The 21,626-nt window shown below is 38.4% G+C and overlaps 1 protein-coding gene across 4 annotated transcripts in view; it reads right to left on the bottom strand.

The window, feature by feature from the left end:
- Positions 1-21,626, bottom strand: part of AUH (AU RNA binding methylglutaconyl-CoA hydratase) — a 145,632-nt gene that overhangs the window by 97,542 nt on the left and 26,464 nt on the right. For all 4 annotated transcript variants that reach the window (XM_017854456.1, XM_017854457.1, XM_017854455.1 and 1 more), the window contains one exon: positions 5,643-5,729. In XM_017854456.1, coding sequence (XP_017709945.1) covers positions 5,643-5,729 — 87 coding nt within the window. The remainder of the gene's footprint in view (positions 1-5,642; positions 5,730-21,626) is intronic.

Raw genomic sequence — 21,626 nt, 5'->3', positions numbered from 1 at the left:
CTTCTGAGGAGGCAAGAACTGCGATAGCTACAGACCCCTACAGATTCACTGATGTTAACATACTTGTGCTGCACGACATGGATACGTCACAGCTAAACAGCACCACTTTAATCAAATCTATTTGGACATACTGTAATTTTATAATCATTCAGTTTTAGTATTCTTTTTTTTTTTTTTTGAGACGGAGTCTCGCTCTGTCACCCAGGCTGGAGTGCAGTGGCCGGATCTCAGCTCACTGCAAGCTCCGCCTCCCGGGTTCACGCCATTCTCCTGCCTCAGCCTCCCGAGTAGCTGGGACTACAGGCGCCCGCCACCTCGCCCGGCTAGTTTTTTGTATTTTTTAGTAGAGACGGGGTTTCACCGTGTCAGCCAGGATGGTCTCGATCTCCTGACCTCATGATCCGCCCGTCTCGGCCTCCCAAAGTGCTGGGATTACAGGCTTGAGCCACCGCGCCCGGCCAGTTTTAGTATTCTTTTCCATTATAGTTTCTTCTTTGACCCACGAGCTGTTCAGCATTCTCACTTTACAAATATATGGTTTTAAAATCTGTAGGTATGGATATCTTGTTTCTGACTGTTAAAGCAAATGAAATATGGCCTTAGAAGGACTCTGTACTTCTATACTTGTGGATGAACTGCAACCTAACTTAACAGGTAGAAAAGACAGAAAACCTAACTTAGGAGTATGCCCTGTAACAGTAGCTGAGGCTTGGCCAATCCCAGCAGCCATACTTCAACCACTCATACACTGCCCAGTGTTCAAACTGTGTTCAAATAAGGCAAATGCTGAGCTGTAACCAATCCAGCTGTTTCTGTACCTCACTTCTGATTTCTGTATGTCACTTCCTTCTTTTTTGTCTATAAATCTGTTCTAACCACAAGGCATCCCTCTCTCTGAATGTACTGTGATTCTGGGGGCTGCCCGATGCATGAATCGTTCACTGGTCTATTAAAGTCCTTTAAATTTATTTTGGCTGAAGTTTTTCTTTTAACATAACTTAATTCCATCGTAGACAGAAAATATGGTCTCTATACACCAATTTTCTGAAATTTAACAGAGACTTTAGGGTCCTGCACGTGACCCATATTTTTAAACATTTCTTGAGTTCACGAGAATACGTAAGTTGGGGGTTGAGTCTATTAAATCAAACTTGATAATTATGTTGCTCAAATCATTGAAAATTTTTTATTAACTTTTATCTTTTTGACCTCATGGTAAATTGAGGGAGATGGGTCAATAATTTTGTCAATGATAATAAATTACCAATTTATCCATATCATTTTATTTGTGTATCTTGAGACTTTTTAGGTGCATACAAGTTTAAGGGTATGTTTCTTGAAAAACTGAACCTTTTATCACATGCAGCAACTCTCTCTCTGGTAATGCTTTTTATTTTGAAATGTATTTTGACCAGTATCAATACTGATATATCTTTCTTTTGGCTAGTAATCTTCAGGTACAAAAAGAGGTATCCCAGATGTCGCTATTATTAACAATATTCAGGTGATGTCAATTATTTAGTCAAATCTGAACATCTATGTCTTTAAACAGCAAGTTTAATCAACCGACATTAATAGTGACTACTGGACTTATTTCAACATCTTACTATTCAATATGTTCTAAGTTTATGCTATTTTTCTCTTTACATTTTTTAAGATTGGATGAACTTATCTTTGGTTTTTGTTTTGTTTTTTCTTACTACTGCCTCCACCACCTCCCTATTCATTTGCAAATTTTATGTTCCTTTCTTAGTCCCCGAATTTTATCAAGAATACAAAACCCCTAGACGCAATATTTTAAACTCCCTATCAAAGCAAAGACCTTAAAATTAAAACTTTTATGTCTCCAAAAGCAAAACCCAATGAAAAGGTATGAGCCAAGCATGCATCAAGTTATTCAAATGAGAACTGAAGTGAGATTTCTTGAATAAAATAGATGAATTAATTCCAAACAACAAGAAAATGAAGATAGAAGACACATGACATTCAAAGAAAATCAGACCCACTGTCTGTTTTAGTACAACCTGTGAGCTAAGAATGGTTTTACATTTTTAAATGCCTGGGGAAAAAAATCAAAATAAAAAATTGTTTCAAAATACATAAAAATCAAATGAAATTCAAATTTTGGTATGCATAAATAAAGCTGTATTGGAACAGAGCCACACACATTTGTTGATACATCATCTATGGTTGCTTTCATACTATAAAGTCAGAGTTGTATAGCTGCAACAGAGACCATATGGCCCCATAAAACCTACAATATTTACTGTATGACCCTTCAAGATAAAGTCGGCCTGCCTGTGATTTTTAACATATTAAATGAGTGGATTCTATTAAGATACTATTGAGACACTTAGTTTCCACACATCCTTCAAAATCTCGGAATCATCACAGTAAGTCTACTGTAATGGTATAATAAAAAGTATCATTAATAAATATGGAGGAACTCCCAAGAAAAAATGGAGATAAGAACTAGCCCAGAAAAGAAAAGCTACAGCTATGATCACAAAAAAGAAAATGCCACTGCAAACACAGAAAGAGTTCCAGAAAAATCCCAATTTCAGAATCCACAGAACAGAAAGACACTCTGGAACAAGCATGAAGGTAATTCGCACAGTGAAACCAATCTTAGCCACCCCTGTGCACATACGTAAACTTACAGGCAGCGCCAGCATTTCTAAAATCAAGCTCTCTGACCAACTTCCAAACAAAGTTCATGCTCTGCGTTGGAAGGTACATAAACATGAGGCTGAAGCTGGGGAAAGAAGCAGGGCCTAAGACAAGACCAGCACAGAACGAGAAGAGGCAGAATAGACAGCTAAGCCAAAAGCCATTATAGAGATTAAAACATGTATTTAAAAAATTTTAATTCTAAGAAAGTGAGAAAACAGTAACAAAACCACATAAGATGCAAAAAGGTGTTAAATGGTCAAATTCTACAGTTCTTTCAAGTAACGTGATTTGTTCTGTATATAGCATAGAAAAACATGGAAAGCTTTTCACCTCATTCTGTGAAGGCAAATAACCTTCACACCAAACCAAAAAAGAATAACACAAAACAAAATTAAAAACTCAATCTCCTTTATGATTATACCATAAGTACTTTACTGAATCCAGCAATATGTATTAAAACCAACACCACCCCTAACCACAATGACCAGGCAGGGCTCATTCTAGTAATGTATGGCCACTGCAGCATTAGTAAATCTATTAACACAACTCTATAATAAAGGCTAAATAAGGCAAATGCTAACATACATCAATTATAATCCTGATGCATATTTTAAAAGCATTTGACAAACTTTAACACTTATTCTTGATTAAAAACAGAAATAATCTCCTAACAGGTTGAAACAGAAGAGAACTGCCTGAATATCATAATCACTGGCAAAATATTAAAGGCACCCACCAAAGTCAAAGAAAGATAAGGATGATCACGCTCACCTTAACAAATAAACACTCTATGAGGGACTGAACCAATATGAAAAAATATGAATATGTAAGGTTAAAATGTTGGGGGAGGAGATAAAAACTGCATTACTTGTAGGCAATTATCTATATTGTACTTTACAACTGAAAACACAAGAAAATTAAAGAAGAACAATTAACACAAGTAATTATCCAGCTGACATGATATAAAATAAGCACATAAAAGTTAACTTCTGGCCGGGCGCCGTGGCTCCTGCCTGTAATCCTAGCACTTTGGGAGGCTAAGGCAGATGGATCACGAGGTCAAGAATTGGAGACCATCCTGGCCAACATGGTAAAACCCCATCTCTACTAAAAATACAAAAATTAGCTGGACGTGGTGGCACATGCCTGTAGTCCCAGCTACTCGAGAGGCTGAGGCAGGAGAATAGCTTGAATCTGGGATGCGGAGGTAGCAGTGAGCTGAGATCGTGCCACTGCACTCCAGCCTGGTGACAGAGTGAGACTCTGTCTCAAAAAAAAAGTTAATAACTTTCCTACAAACTATAATAACAAGACTGCAACAGAAACGAGGGGAGGGTCTCATTCAAAGGAATAAATGCTATAAAATAGCTAGGAATATATCTGAGGGGAAAAAAGATATAAGACTAAGACCAGTGTGCAGAAAAGTATAAAACTTTCTTGAAAGACATTAAAAAAATGAATGACCCCAAAAAATAAGAGCCATGCACACTATGGAGAGAAAGATTTACTATCATAAAAATGTCAAAAGTTTCTTAACAAAATTTATAAAATTCCAATCACAGTTGCAATAAAGAAATTTTCCCTTTGCCTTAAAAAATAATTCTAAATTCATTTGGAAAACCTGATGTGTGAGAATCAACAGAGAAAACCTTCAAGGAAAAAGAATAATAAAGGGAACCTAGCATCATCTAGATAATAACAGTTTTAAATTTAAAGATACTGGAATCAAATTAAGCACATTAGAGGGCAATGTCTATAACACATTTAAAACAAAGAATATAAAATGCCTTTTAAATAAACAAGTAATTACTTAATAATCCAAGGAGGATGAAGGATGTGAAAAGGCAATTTACAAATGAAGAAAAGGCCAAGCAATGCAGCTCATGTGTGTGATCCCAACACTGTGGGAAGACAAGGGAGAAGGATCGCTTGAGGCGGGAGTTCAAGATCAGCCTGGGCATCACAGTGAGACTCTCATCTCTACAACAAAATTAAAAATCAGCCAGGCCTGGTGGTTCACACCTGTAGTCCTTAACTCTTAGGAGGCTGAGGCAGGAGGATCTCTTGAGCCCAGGCATTGGAGGTTACAGTGAGCTATTATCACACCACTGCATTCCAGCCTGGGTGATAAAGTGAGACCCTGTCTCTAGAAAAAATCAAAAATTAAAAAAAAACTAAAACCAAAAAAAAAAAAAACAAAGAAAGCCAAATCATTTGAAAAGATAAAACATCATATAAGCATTTGGGGCAATACAAATTAAAATGCTGAGATGCCTTTTTTTTTTTTTAACCTAGGCAAACTTCAAAAATAACAACATTAAATGCTGGCAGGAATATGAGGAAACATATACTATCTTTAACTTATGAGAATATAATTTTGTAGAATTTATTAATATCTAAAATAGAAAATGAACAAATGATAACTGAAACAGTGATTCCCTGTTTAAGAATTTATGTTTAGGTACAAGGGTATTCACTACCTTATTATAAATAACATAAAGGGAGGGAAAAAAAACAGATGTTCATTAATGAAGAAATAATATAAAATTTTTGATAAGACTGGATTAATATACAGCAGTAAATTAAAAATAAAAATAATAAAATAAATTGATAGTTACTGTAATTCTAAAAAAAGTATGATCCTGTATATTTAAAAAACAAAGGAATCCCAAATGTATGTTTGCATGTATAGTTAAATATAGATATTGTTAAGTCAAAGGCTTATGGCAAATTATTATTATTGTCTAATACCTTCATATTTTATCATACATAAAAGACATCTGTAATTATTAAATATTTTACATAATTTTTCAAATTAAATAGGTGCCGTTTTAAAATAAACAGCTACAGGTCATGATTATCTAATTATATAAATATTTAACCAATGCTTATATATAATGTGTAACTGTTTAAATCCGACATTTAAGATCACCTTCAGCATGCTGAAAGAAGAATTTAATAGTGCTTACCAATATCATTAATCACTGCTCTTATTTTGGAGACAAAAGGACCAACTTCACTGGAACTCATTTTGGCTCTTTCCTTAAGGTCAGCACCTGCAAAGTATTTTATTTACAAATATAATCTAGTTGTAAACAAAATTTTAAGGCAAAGAATTGAAAATTTACTTAAGATTAATATACAACTTCAAGATCAGCCTAATTCATCTTTTAACAGAATGACATTACCTAAGTTTTCCTTCCCAATGACCATGTTCAGCAAGAATAAAGTATTTGTCTACTCATGTGCTTAAAGCAGTGCTTCTCCAGCTTTCCGGTCTCAGGCCCCTTCACGCTCTTAAAGGAAGACACTATAGCTGGCATCTACTGATCTATGGTTACACTATTAGAAATCAAAACTAAGAAATTGTTTAAATGTTTATTCATTTAAAAATACAAATGAGGCTGGGTGCGGTGGCTCAAGCCTGTAATCCCAGCACTTTGGGAGGCCAAGACGGGCGGATCACGAGGTCAGGAGATTGAGACCATCCTGGCTAACCCGGTGAAACCCCGTCTCTACTAAAATACAAAAAACTAGCCGGGCGAGGTGGCGGGCGCCTGTAGTCCCAGCTACTCGGGAGGCTGAGGCAGGAGAATGGCGTGAACCCGGGAGGCGGAGCTTGCAGTGAGCTGAGATCCGGCCACTGCACTCCAGCCCGGGCGACAGAGCGAGACTCTGTCTCAAAAAAAAAAAAATACAAATGAACTCCTTAATGTCAACATAAATAACAACAAATCAGTGACACCATCTTGCTTCTTTGCAAGGTCCTGTCAGTTTATCCACCACTGCCTCTGCAGTGTATTAGCACAAATGCCAACCCTGTAGAAAGGGCAGATTACACTTTGGTCAGTCCCCCTAACTTCATGGATGCCTGCCTTGGGGACAGTCAACCACATGGAAGAAGCATAGATTTAAAGTATGAACAAACTGACGATTTCATAATTATGACTTTAGCACAGAATCGTAACTTTGGAACAGAGAAAAATAAACACATGGAATTCCTTAAGGGATAATTAACTCTGAGAACAAAGAAGATCTTTAGAAAAATTAACAATCTGCCGAGCGCGGTGGCTCAAGCCTGTAATCCCAGCACTTTGGGAGGCCGAGACGGGCGGATCACAAGGTCAGGAGATCGAGACCATCCTGGCGAACACAGTGAAACCCCGTCTCTACTAAAAATACAAAAAACTAGCCGGGTGACGAGGCGGGCGCCTGTAGTCCCAGCTACTTGGGAGGCTGAGGCAGGAGAATGGCGGGAACCCGGGAGGCGGAGCTTGCAGTGAGCTGAGATCTGGCCACTGCACTCCAGCCTGGGCAACAGAGCAAGACTGCGCCTAAAAAAAAAAAAAAAAAAGAAAAAGAAAAATTAACAATCTGAGAAAAGATGGGTCCCCAATTAAACAAACAGACAAACAACAAAGTAAAATTACAGTATAGAAGGCATACACTCAGCCATTTACCCCTATTAGTCTATTATAAATCAATCATGACGATACATAATGTCGTAAGTAAGGGCTAGGGTAGGGGCATTCTGATCTCACACACTTCCAGGGGGAGTGAGAACCTCAGCTGACAAAGCACATAGCCTCACATCCATCGGATCTTAGATATGTACACCCTAGAAAATCTCTCACACACCCAAGAAAACACGTACAATAACATTCAAGGAAGCATACAAAGCCTAGCAAAAAAAATGGATATAACCTAAATATCCATCCATAGGAGAATTAATAAAACAAGGACATAATTATAAATAGAATGTTACCTGTACAGCATGAGCATGGAAGAATTAGAGTAAATACAGATAAATCTAATGAATAATATTATTGAAAAAGTAAAATTACAGAAAGATACACAGGATAATAAACACAAATTTTAAAAACAATAATGCTATTCAGGGATATAAAACACATAGAAACGATAAATTCAAGTGGTGGTTATGGGGGCTAGGGTGTGATTGGCAACGGGTACACGAAGGACTTCAATTTTATTTGTAATATTGTATTGCTTAGGTTGGGTGGTGGGGGCTAAATATGTGAGTCTAAATGTTTTGGGATGCCTGATACATGTCTTCATCATTAATTTTTCCATGAAGAATTAATATGTCACAAAGAAAATGTTGGCAGAACCAAAAACAAATAAATGATTTAACTCGATGCCAAACTCTTCTTTGAGGCCCAGTATTTCTCAGCATTACTTTGTAAATTTAAATATTTTACATTTATAACCACTCATCTCAAGTGGGCCATTCTGATGCCCAGCAATTCTACTGTATTTCCTGAGTTCACCCACTCTCCTACTCACATATAGACCATGTCACAACTTCCCTCTCCACCAATCTTAAAACCTCCTATCAATCCTATCAAAAGCCAGAAAAGAAATTCTACCAGTACTTGCCACCAAATCTATCCACCCAGGACTTGAACCTATATATTATGCCCTGCCTCCTGTTACTATGAATGAACTAACTCATTGAGAGTGACAGGAGACAGACAAATTCCCTGGCAGACAGGGATGCGTCCCCAGTGAAACCCAACCTTCAAGCCAATGACAGTTTAAAAATTGAGCTGCTGGTTCCAGAGACTCCACAAACAGAGAGAAAACTTCTATCCCCGTATTACCATCACTTTCTTGATTGGTTCCTTCTGGATGATGCCTTTTAACCAATCAAACAGTGCTTTTTCCAAGCCCACCCAGGGACGAATCAGCACACACGCACCCATTCTAACCCATAAAAACCCCAGACCCAGCCTCACAGGTGGCTACCCACTTTGGGTCCCCTCTCACAGCTGAGAGCTTTCCTTACGTCACTCAATAAAATTCTTCTCTGCCTTACTCACTCTCTGGTGTCCATGCACCTCATTCCTCTTGGTCGCAGGACAAGGACCAGGAACTCGCCGAGCTGCAGGCGGCAGGAATGAAAGGGTTGTGACACCCCTGGCCGGCTCGCCAAGCTGCGGGCAATGGGGATAAAAGAGCTGTAACACGCTCCCGCTAGCCAAGCTATGGGAGTGAAGAGCTGCAACATTTCTGGGGGCCCAGACCTCAGGACTCCCCGAGCAAGAATTGTAACACCCCTTGGGGCTCCATGAATGCTGGCATCTCCAAGTTTTTGGGTGACACTACATTCCCCTTGTCTAGACACCGGTGCCTGACACGGAAGCCATTTGTGGCATGCCCAGTCCAGCCTCAAGCTGAGCATGGAGCTGCAGCAGGCATAGGATTCAAGTGGGTGTGAGCCAAGCACAACCTGCCAGGCCAAGTGGGTGGAGTAAGCCCAGGGGCATGAGTGAGGTCCAGACAGAGGTGGCAGGGGCAGCAAAGATTTCTGGCTAGCAAAGTGGCACCTAAGGAATCCTGTAACATCATGAGGGAGGCCAATCCAGCCCCTTGTGCATTGGATTCAATCCCCTTCTAATCTCCTTGGGGACATCACTCACTCCAGCACTTAAGCTCTCTCCTTGGCTGGCGTCAATACTGCCCCTCCTTAGAGGTTCATTCCCATCAGCATACAGCAATGCTGTAATACTGACATCTTAAAAAAAAAAAAAAAAAAAACTCACACAGACTTCCACTGTTAGCTATGATGGAATAAGTTATCATCAGACCAATTCTTCCATGAAACACTGGAGAAAGTATGTAAGACAGCTGCTTCAGCAACTAATGCAGCCAGGATGTAAGAGGCTGAAAAGCCAGAGAAGGGAAACTATGGTAAGCCTCTGCTTTCCCCCCAAAACATACACTGAGTTATAAACTGGTGGGGGAAAGAGAGTATAAAAGCCATAGCATGAAGTAGCAGCCCAAAATCTCGGTAATCTCCTGGAACTGGGGAGACAAACACTGGCAGCGAAGACTACTGGCTCAGCCAGAACTCTGAAGCCAAGATCTTGGAGAAAAAGGAACTACAAACAAGAGAGCCCACTAAAGGGACTCACCAAATTAATGAAATAATGGTGAAAATCATACACATTTTCATTAGTTGCAGAAAAAGTATTTGATAAAATTCAATACTCATTCTTTAACATCTTCACTGAGGAATATGTTACATAAAATAGAGTTCAGCAACTTTAAGTATAGAATTCAACAATTTTTACTACATTTACAAAGTTCTACAACCATCACCTCAATCCGATTTCAGAACACTTCCATATCACAAAAAGATCTCTCATGCCCATATGCAATCACTCCTGTTCCCACCCCAGCACCATGTAACCACTAATCTATGTTCCCAAGAATTGGCCTTTTCTGGACATTTCCTATAAATAAATTGATACAATATGTGGTCTTTTTTGTCTGTTTTCTTTCATATAGCATGCTTTTCAGGCTCATGCATGTTATAAGCATGAAGTCTTCCACTATATGAACATATAAACATTTTGCTTATCCCTTCATCAGATGACAGATATTCTTATCATTCCCACTTTTTGGCTACTATGACTAATGCTGATATAGACATTCACTTACAAGTTTCTGTGTGGACAAATGTTTTCATTTGTCTTGGATAAACACAAAGAAGTAGAATTACTAGGTCACACAGTAAACTTTTGTTTAACTTGGAAAAAAAAAAAAAAAAGCCCCTGCCAAGCTGTTTGCCTAGGTTGGCTGCACCATTTCACATTCCTATCAGCAATGCTTGAGGGTCTCTGTTTTCCTAGTCACCAACAATTGTCTATCTTTTTTATTATACCTACAGTGAGTGTGAAGTGGTATCTATAAGGATTTTAATTTGCATTTCCCTAATGACTAATGAGGTTAAACATTTTTCATGTGCTTACTGGCCACTCAAACAGCTGCTGTAGTGAAATGCCCATTCAAATCTTGCTCATTTTTTCAAAACCAGGTAATTTGTTTTCTCCTTAATGAGTTCTAAGTTATATCTTAGATACAAGCCCTTTCTAAAATATATGATTTACAAATGTTTTCTTCATTTTTGTGGCTTGCCTTTTACTTTCCTGATTTTTGAAGCACAAATTTTGATTAAAATTCATCAAAATTATAAATTTTTTATTTTATCATTTGTGCTTTTCTTGTAATATCTAAAAATCAATACTCATTCCTGATTAAAATTATCTTACCAAACTAGGAAGAAAAGGGAATCTTTATAATAAAAAGTAACCGTAAAGTACCTATAGCTAACATAATCTGTAGTAGTCAATTACTAAAAGCTTCCTCCCAGGGACCAAGAAAGAGAGAAGGGTATTCCCTAATACTGTAATAGATGTCCTAGTGAGTGTGATAAGACCAACTTAAAACTTATAAGCACTGAAAGGTATAATAATAAAACTGTCATTATTAGCAGATGACTTAACTGTATATGAAGAATAGCCTAAAAATTTTTCAAACCATGAAAATAAGTAAATTTAGTAAGGTTGCTGGATATAAGCTCAATATACAAAAATCAACTGTATTTCTATATACTAGCAAAATAAATTTGAATGTGAAATTTCAAAAGACATCACTTACAAAACATCCAAAAATCAAGGAGTGAAAGAATAAATCCAACAAGCGGCATAGAAGACCCTGACACAAAAACTGAAAAATCTTATTGAAATAAAGAAGCCCCAAATAAAAAACATATTATGTTCATGTGTTATAATAGTCCATACTAAAAGATGTAAATTCTCTCCAAATTAACAGATTGAATGTTGTTCCAATTAAAATCCCAATTTTTCTGGAAATTAATAAGATGAAAATGCAAAGTGCCAACAACAGTCAAGATACTGTATAAAGTATTGATGAAGGTGTACAGCAATGAGACCTCTGACTTAAGACTGCTGGGAGTAAAACCAGTACAATCATTTTGGAAAGCAATTCCACTCCACATATACACACTCATCAAAAAAAAAAAAGTATGATATGTGTACTAAAAGACATGTACAAGCATAGTCAGGGCAGCACTATTAGTAACAGCTAAAACCTAGGAACACCTCAAACAACAAGCAAGCAGTAGAACACACAAATTATGAAATATTTCTACAAGGAACACGACTGCACTACTCCTAGATGAATGGTACAGGCTGAATCCTGCAAATACATTCACTGGAAGAGATCAGCCTGCATAATTCCAATTACATAAAGTTTGAAAATAGGCCATATTAGTATTTGGTGGTAAAAGTCATAATAATTGCCAATGCCTTTTGGGTGGGAGATGGGTAATGATAAGGAAGGGACATGTGGGATGATCGCAGTGTGCTGGGACTTCATTTTGTAGAAATTTACAGAATTATATGCTTTTAATTTGTGCAATTTTCTGTATGTTCACATTATACTTCAGTTAAATTTTTTTTAAGTTGCCTGATTCCATGCACCCTACCCCCTCCAGCTACCACTTTTTTCCTCCTTTTTATGCCAAACTCTTCAGAAGACCTGTCCTCCCATGCTCTCCTCCTACACTGTATCCAAGCAAGGGAGGCAAAAAGAGTAAAAAATAAACATAACAAATAAGTAATCTACATAGAAGGGGATAAATGTTTTGGAGAAAAAGGTGAAAATAGTAGAGGGGCATTAAAGGCGGTGACCATGTCACAATATTCAATAATGTCATAAATACCATTTTATTTGAGAATGTATAATAAGCTTTATGAGTGGCAGTACCGTAGCCAATGAGGTTTATCTGAGAGATTATTCTAAGAGAAAGAGTAAGATTCAATAAGATTTCATATGTTCCTTGTATTTCAAGTGTTCCTAACAATTTAGTATCTGGTTCTCAGACATTTCAAATGAACTTTGTATCTCCTGTTACATATCTGTAAAAACTTGTACTGCTTTTGCATTATCTATTGCGAACTCTTTTCCTCTAAATATATAGTTGGAAATGTGTAATACACTGAGTAGACAATGCATGGAATTGATACATTATTTAACAATTTTGAGAAAACATGTATTTTAAACACCACCCACTATAATGGCCCTCTCCTAAAATTTCAGTTTAATAAATTCCTTCTTTTAAATATTCTTTAGGATTAGTATATATTAAATTTCTATACTTATATTTGCAGTAGACTACTCCAATGAACTTTAAAGAAGTTATGGGAAAACACTATTCTTTGTTATGCACTGCATGATGTCTAGTTTCCTTGGCCCCCACTAACCGTATATCAATAAAGCTCCTCAACAGCCAAAAATGTCCCTGAAATTCCAAAAGGCTCCACTGTGGGTGTTAATGTCCCCTTGAGATCTAACGCTTTAAGCACGTGATCTTCAATCTTTTGTTCCTATTATTGCTAAAATAATTTTGAAAGTATGTGCTCCTTTGAACATTTTATGCTGACATGTAAAATTTTCAACGTAAGTTTAAGTAGTTTCAAAGATTTCTGTGCACTATGAACACTGACATTTTTAAACAAAACTGATATGCCATGTTCAATGAATCCAGTGGAATCTACATTCTCAGTGAATTGGTTCTCTCAAAATCATCCACATTTAAAACATACAAACAGGTTGTGTTAAAACATACAAACAGGTTGTGCGTGGTGGCTCACGCCTGGAATCACAGCACTTTAGGAGGCTGAGGCAGATGGATCACTTGAGGTCAGGAATTCAAGACCAGCCTGGCCAAAACGGCGAAACCCCAACTCTACTAAAAACACAAAAATTAGCCAGAAGTGGTGGTGGGCGCCTGTAATCTCAGATACTTGGGAGGTGAGGCAGGAAAATTGCTTGAATCCAGGAGGTGGAAGTTGAAGTGAGCCAAAATCGCACCACTGCACTCCAGCCTGGGCAACACAGCAAGACTCTGTCTCAAAAAAATAAATAAAACATACAAACCCATCCTTAAAAACTGTAAACTGAAGAATGAGGAGGTTCATAAATTTGGAAAGGAGAGTTTTAGTTCTCATAAAGGGTTGCAGCTTGTGCCATCCTGACAGACTGGGGAGCACGGCCTCTGGCCAGAAGCCGGAAACAGACACTTCAAGGGAAAGGCAAAAGGAAGTGGAATTGATGCTGAAGGAGGTGGCTGAATGTACATATTTAATAAGCTCTAAGAGTCATGAATATTATAAAAGGAGAAATGCATGTGCACATTTGAGCTTCATGTACTTTCATGGGTCACTTAACAAAAGACGGGCCGTTAGCATAGCCTGAGGGCAGAGTTTTCAGCCCTCTGATGTCAAAGGTGAAGCAGAGGACACAAAAACCCTCACTGTGCATCCTTCCTAGACTTGGCAGTGGTTCTTCCTCTCGTATCAGGAAAGAATGCTGGTGAGCAGTTAAAACTACAAAAGGCAGGAGCAGCACTAGGCAGTAGATTGTTATCAGCAATGGAGCAAGTCTTTCCAAAGGGTTGGTTTGTTTAACCTTCAGGAAAGAAAGCCTGATGGCAGTTTTCCAGGGAGGTGGTATTATAAGAGATGTCCGACCTCCCATCCTGTCATGGCTGAGACCTCAGATTTTCCTCAGATTTTCCTGAGACCTCCAGATTTCCCCCTTTCCAAAAGGGGGTCACAGTTGTCCAAGTCAGTTGACTCAGCATTTCATTTTTTATTTCTCAATATAAAAAATGTTACATCATCTCCTTTCTTCATCAACTGGTATTTTTGCTCCACTTTCCTTCCATTTTTTTTCCTGATATAACTGGTATTTGTACTTTAAAATACTGTATTGGTCATTCTGTCACATTTCTTTGCAACAAAGTATGTATGCAAATTAAATTAATTTTATTAAATTCCCTATAAAGTGCCAAGTTTAAAAGTTTTCATCTGGATTGAATTTTCATTACAAGTATTATTAGCACAGAACTGACAAAAGCAAAAATATATTTCATATTTGATAACTATTAAATACTAAATATAAACTTTTATTAGAAATGCATCACAATGAGATAGATGGGACTACCTTCCCTCCTCTCATTTTTTCATATATCCATGAATGAGTATTATTTACTGCTAGAGTGAGACAGGATTTACCATCAATCTTACTCATGCTGAGAAAACCTTTTCACATAAACAAGGAAGACGTTTACTACAGCAATGTCATCCCTTTAGCACTCTGGTGAAAAATCACATCATAATCAAGAAACATCTCACAATTTCCCAACAACTCTAGTAAACCGTCTTCAAACTATGTTGAAAGCAAAGAATCAGAATCTGCCAGAATAAGAATCCCAGCTGAAATTCCCAGTTGAAATTCTCAACATTAGTATTTTAAAGGCCTCTTTTTTGGCAATTAATAGGCTTTTACCCCTGCCTGGAGCAACAAAGCAAAGATCAGGAATGACTTTCCATTGTGGAAGAGGCAACTATGAGAAGAGAAAGAGAACTGGAACCTCCAGTTCAGCCTGAAGAGTTTTATGACAGGGCACACGTTATGTATTAGACAGATTCTTTAAATCCATCTGTGCACCTCCTGAAGGCCTAGAAACATCCCAGCCCCAGCCAGGGGATCTCTGTTTTAAGTCGCATCCATCAAAATCAGTTGCCAGGTCATATGGAACGCCAAGTGGCTCTACATCCACACACTGCCACCAGTACATGGCATTGTCATACTTGCTGTCATGACTCACTTTATGCGTCTACTTGTCTGGGCCACAGGGTGCCCCGATAAAATAGTTTCTTGGTGTGTGGGTAAGGGTCCTTCTGGATAACTAGCATTTGAATTCATAAACTGTGAAGAAGCAGCCCTCCCAATGTGGGTAGTCATCATCCAATTCCCTGACGGCCTCAAAAGAACAAAAGGTGAAGGAGGAAGGAACTGGCCTCTATTTTCCACCCCACTGCTAGAGTTGGGACGTCTCATCTCATCTTCTGCCCTTGGACTAGATTTACATTGGTTCCCATGAATCTCAGGCTTTTGGATGCAGACTGAATTACACCACCAGCTTTCATGGGTCTCCAGCTTGCAGATGTAGACTGTGGGACATCTCAGTTCCCTAACCCTGTGAGCCAATTCCTCACAATAAATCTTTTATAGTCTATTGATACTATTTCTCTGGAAAACCCTAATACACTTATTAAATTGTGGCAATCTAGTGAATGAGAAATGGTAATTTTAAGTTGCATTTTTCTCAGAAGTAAAAGATGAAATGCTTCACAAAACTGTAGGGGGTTATTATGCAGTGTATCGTCATCATTTCAATCATTCCAATTTTTGCACATGTGCTGCCAATTCGAACACCCTGGTCTCTTGATCCCACTCCAAACAGGCTTCTATTCTCTGCAATAAAGCCAAATAATCAGGTCAAGATAAACAATGATTTCCATGTGGCTAAATCCACATCTTAACCCGCAAGCAACCCTGGATAAAGTGGGGATTCTCCTGAGTCCTGGAGTATCTCCATTGAGGACCAGGAAACTAGTCTGTTTTCTGTTCCTGCTGCTCTTACGTGGTGGTTGTCAGGGATACCCTAGCTTCGTAAAAAGAGCTGGAAAAGACTCTCTTTTTCTATTTTCTCAGAGTATGTAAAGATTGGAATTATCTGCTGCATGAATGCTTAGGTGTAACATTCTTCTGAAGTCACTGTGGCCAGGTGCTTTCTGTGTGGAAAGATCTGTAACTGCTGCTTCAATCTCCATATTGCTCTGGTATTACTAAAGTTTTCTATTTCTTAAGTCAGTTTTGGTTAATTTATATTTTCTAGTAATTTATCTATTCCACCTAAGATCTTGATTTTATTGGCACAAAGTCATTCTTAACATTATCTTACCAGTTTAATCTCTGTGGAATTTATATCGGTGGCTCCTTTTCCAATCTGAATATTGTGTATTTGTTCCCTCAGTCTTGATTAATCTTGCCAAAAGTTTGACTATTTAACTTTTCAAAGAACCAGCTCTGGGCTTTATTATCCTTACTACTTCATGTGTTTTCCATGTCATTAGTTTATGCTCACTTCATTTCCTTTCTTCTACCCTATTTGGGTTATTCTGTAGTTATTTTTGTCACTTAAGGTACATGCTTAGCTTATTCATTTTCAGCCTTTTTTCCTTCCTGAAGTCCAACCTTAGCTATATTATACAATTTTTAAAGTATTTTTTGTTGGCATTTAGTTCTGAATGCTTTCTAATTTCCATTAAGATTCATTTGTTGAGCTGTAAGTTATTTAGAAGTTATCTTAAATTTCCCAATGTAGGGGACTTTTTCTAATCACGTTTTTTGTTAATGACTTCTAACTTCACTGCCTGTGGTGACAGAATGTGGTCTGATGATAGTTGTCCTCTGAAATCTGTGGAGGTTTTATGGCATAGCAGATGGCTAATTTTCATAAATAGTCCCTGTGTGCTTCAAACGAATGCCTAGTCATCAACCACTGTGGATGATCCACACAGGTATATAACATTAACCCTTAGTAGAACGGGAAAAGTAACCAACATTCTATGGGCTGGGGCCAATGGACTCCTTAGATCTTTATTTCATATTTAGGTCAATTTACAAACAATTTAAAGAAAAATAAAGAATAGTGAAAAAACAACTTTATTAGAAATTTTAATAAAAATTTAAACAAACCCATATTGCTATTTTATATTTTCCCGGTATATGCATGTACATGTATACACACACACACACACACACACCCCTACAAACACATACATATTATAAATATACAAATATATACTCACATACATACACAAACACACCTGAAAAAGGCTACATCATTTGAACGAAACTGTTAACAGACAGAAATAAACCTGGACTGGCCAGGCACGGCGGCTTACGCCTATAATCCCAACACTTTGGGAGGCTAAGGTGGGTGGATCACTTGAGGCCACGAGTTTGAAACCAGTGTGGCTAACATGGCAAAACCCTGTCTCTACTAAAAATACAAAAATAAGCTGGGTGTGGTGGTGCACGCCTGTAATCCTAGCTACTCAGGAGGTTCAGACACGAGAATCACTTGAACCTGGGATGCAAAGGTTGCAGGGAGCCGTGACTGCACCACTGCACTGCACTCCAGTCTGGGTGACAGAGCAAGACTCGGTCTCCAAAGAAAAAAAAAGAAAGAAATGAACCTGGATTGCACAGGTTTATAAAACTGAATCTAGGTTTCAAATACATCTCTAGCAGATCATCACTACTACCACTACTTCTGGTTCTTCTTGCACCTGCATTGTAGAAATGCAATGTTTTTGAAAACACTGATGGCTCTTAATTTTGCTGAAAAGAGGACAGCCATATTCTTTGCTCCCTAATTGCAATATACTTTCATTTTTAGATTTATAAACATCAGTCAGAATGATCAAGTCAATGACTTGTTTTCATTTCTATGCCATCTATTTCCTTATCACCTTTGTATAATACACAAGGGCCTTCAACACACCATTTACAAGCTATATCAAGTAAATGTTCACACATAAACATCATACGAGATTCAACAACACTATCGCACATCCTCTCAGCAAAATGGGATGGTGCCTCCCCACTGCCTATGGCACCTCCACAGAGCGAAGATTATTTCTCTGTTATTTACTGCTATGTCCTCAGATCCTAGACACATGGCAGTACCTGACACATGGCAGGCTCCTCTAAGAAATATTAAATACATGAATTAATTAATGAAATTCATGTGTTTTCTTTGTAGTTGAGCCCTGATGAAGAGAGTTTACAGTAGAAATGCTTAACAGGTATGAATACTACCTACCTACCTTAACATCCTCTCCAACTTCCCTCCTCCCATATTCTGATGGCAGCTTTATTTTTGTTCTGGTGTCTGCCCTCCTAGCTCTCCACAATCCATATACTTTGGAAGAAGATGTATCTACCCCCACATCCAGGAGTGGACCGTGATTAGCTTGAGCTAACCAGCACGGAACATTACTCTAAGAAATCAAATCAAGGTCAACTGAAGGGCTCCAGCTTGGATTGCAGAAGAGTATGCCCTTTCTTTCAACAGAGTCATGCATGGATATGGGGCCGAGAACTGAAGTTTTAGGCTACCAACCCATATATAAAGCTGGCAGACAGAGTAAACTATGGGAATTTCAGAAAAATTCAAAATCACTGGATTCAGGCAATCCTAACAGGCTTATAGTTTAAGTTAATTTGTGAAAATGCTTTGTTAGATGGAGCTGAGAGCTCATTATCTAACTGGATGATCTATTAGAAATGATTACAAATTGCTTCTGCTTCAGTCCACATCTGTTCTCAAGGGAAGAAATTGATTGGTGGAGATAAACAGTTAGCTCTAATTATTACAGAAAGTTTCTAGGTAAGGTTTGGAGAGGATCATGTGAAATTAAGGAGCCTGACCTTCTTGGTATAACATGACTACTATCACAGCTTCTAGAGCACTAGATCCTCAAGAAGAATACCAACTTGTAATTGCTTTCACTTATCTCCTCTTCTCTTCCAGAACCTACGCCCGCCTTTTACTCCAATTAAATAAAAAATTTCTATCTTGGAAACTCACCCAGTAAAATTTTACCTGCCCATTTGATGAAAGGGACTATTCTGCCACAGAATTTCTATCAGAATTCAAGGCTCTAATAAATCAGACGTCACTTTTCCTCAAAGTGAAGTATCCTTTCACTAACCAAAACCAAAACCTTCCATTTCTGTCCAGCATCTCAGTCCCTCTTGAAGGCCTACTTCAAGGCTTCTTTCTGAAACGTTATAACACCTCTCCCTCTTCAATAGAATCAGATTAGTTTCATCAGCATGCAAACTATAGTAACACCTACATCTTGAAAAAGTCTCACAGAACCCTCATACACTTCCAGCCATCACTACATTTCAATGAACTAACAGAGACTGATTTCTAGAAGGTACTTTTTTGCTTTGTTTTGTTTTGTTTTGTTTTTTTGGGACTGAGTCTTGCTGTTGTTGGCCTAGGCTGGAGTGCAATGGCGTGATCTTGTCTCACTGCAACCTCCGCCTCCCAGGATCCAGCAGTTCTCCTGCCTCAGCCTCCCGAGTAGCTGAGATTACAGGGGCCTGCCACCACACCTGGCTAATTTTTGTATTTTTAGTAGAGATGGGGTTTCACCATGTTGGCCAGGCTGGTCTCGAACTCCTGACCTCAGGTGATCCACCCACACCTCAGCTTCCCAAAGTGCTGAGAGGAGGTATTGTTAACTGCAAAAAATAAAGTGCAAGAATATATACAGAATGCTACTAGCATAAGAAAGAATGGAAATAGGTGAACAAATAGGTATAGCCTTAATTGTGCAAAAAGAAACATGAAGGATAATCTAGAAACTAATGAGACTCACTAACACCCTCAAGGGTAGGAACTGGAGGGAAGAGATTGGCGGGAGGAAGTGGGTACTGACACTTCTATGATTATACCTCTTTGTAGAGTTTAGACTTCTGAAACCATATTTATATTTTATATATCCAAAATAAAATAGGAGGGAGGAAACCTAACTTTACCTCTAATGAATAAAACAGAACCACAATAAAGAAGAAATAACCTAAGTAACTCTTCACACAATATTTTTAGTATTTTTAGTATTGTATATTACAGCATGACACACCCTCAGTCCAAAGACGTAAAGTACAGATACTTCTTGACTTGCAATGGGATTACATCCCAATAAACTCATGAGATGTTGAAAATCTCACAACTGAAAAATGCGTCTTACAGATGCTCCTCCACTTAAAACGGGGTTACAATTTCTACTGAATGTGCATCACTTTTGCACCATCGTAAACTGAAAAATCACTAAGTCAAACCATTTTAAGTCAGGAACTGTAGTGTCAACAGGCAACAAGCTCTGGATAAAAGGTATGTTTACCACAGTGGTATGGATCAGCAACTCTGAAACTGCTTTCAGTATATTACAGGATAGAGCAAATGAGTCAATATATTGAAGGTACGACAAATATGGAAAGGGAGAAGGTAAGAATGAATCCTGTGGTGATAAACTGGAAATGGAGGTAACAATATAAACTCATGGTTTTCAACATGTAAGTACAGAAATAGTTGTAAAAATGTGTGTGTGAATATGTAATGTAATTTATCTACTTATTTCTTAGGTCTGTCTTGAGAAGCAAAGACACCCATAAAACAGTGAGCACATGTTGTACCAGATCTTGGTTCTTCAATACCATCCCCCACTAATGGGAACTAAGAACTTGCACCTGTGGCTGCAATGGAGTAACTGGTACTAGATCCCCTCCCTCAAAATATAAGAAATGGCTCTTTCAGATATTGATCAACAGGTAGTAAAAGACTACCATCTGGGATCCTGTGACTATCCTTGTTTCCTTCCTGAAGACACTTGACAGACTGATGCAAGGCAGGGGTACCCCAACAATGCACCGTAGTCTTGCTGATCTGAGATCAGAGTGCAGGCAGGCTGAGGAGGCTGGAATTTGCAGGGCAGATAAATGGAAAGGGGGGGAATCTCTCAGAGAAAGAGCTCCAGTAATCTGCACTAGGCTTCCCTAATGCTTAGACTGAAACAGTAAACTCCCGATTCACAGAAAATTACCAGAGAAAGAAAAACCAGGGAGGTATGAAATGAACAAATCCTGGAGATTACACTGAGCTGAAAGGCATTCGTGCTATGACCAGCAGGAACAGAGAGAACTTTAACACCTATGTCCAGCTGGACTGATCCTCCAGAACAGTAACTACCTTCTGCAGCAAAACCACAATGAAAAAGAAAGATACCTAATAGGCATGTGTCCTATCTGTCACAAAACAAAACCAATTGACAGGTATTTCACATAATTCAAGAGAAAAAAAAGTCACCAAACATTTATAGTCACGAAAAGGTAACAAATATAATATCCATTAATAGGCCGGGCGCGGTGGCTCAAGCCTGTAATCCCAGCACTTTGGGAGGCCGAGACGGGTGGATCACGAGGTCAGGAGATCGAGACCATCCTGGCTAACACTGTGAAACCCCGTCTCTACTAAAAAAAAATACAAAAAACTAGCCGGGCGAGGTGGCGGGCACCTGTAGTCCCAGCTACTCGGGAGGCTGAGGCAGGAGAATGGCGTAAACCGGGGAGGCGGAGCTTGCAGTGAGCTGAGATCCGGCCACTGCACTCCAGCCTGGGCGACAGAGCGAGAC

This window comes from Rhinopithecus bieti, unplaced genomic scaffold (assembly GCF_001698545.2).
Source record: "Rhinopithecus bieti isolate Rb0 unplaced genomic scaffold, ASM169854v2 scaffold_38761, whole genome shotgun sequence".
Lineage (NCBI taxonomy): Eukaryota > Metazoa > Chordata > Mammalia > Primates > Cercopithecidae > Rhinopithecus > Rhinopithecus bieti.
This window is presented reverse-complemented; position numbering and strand designations above follow the sequence as displayed.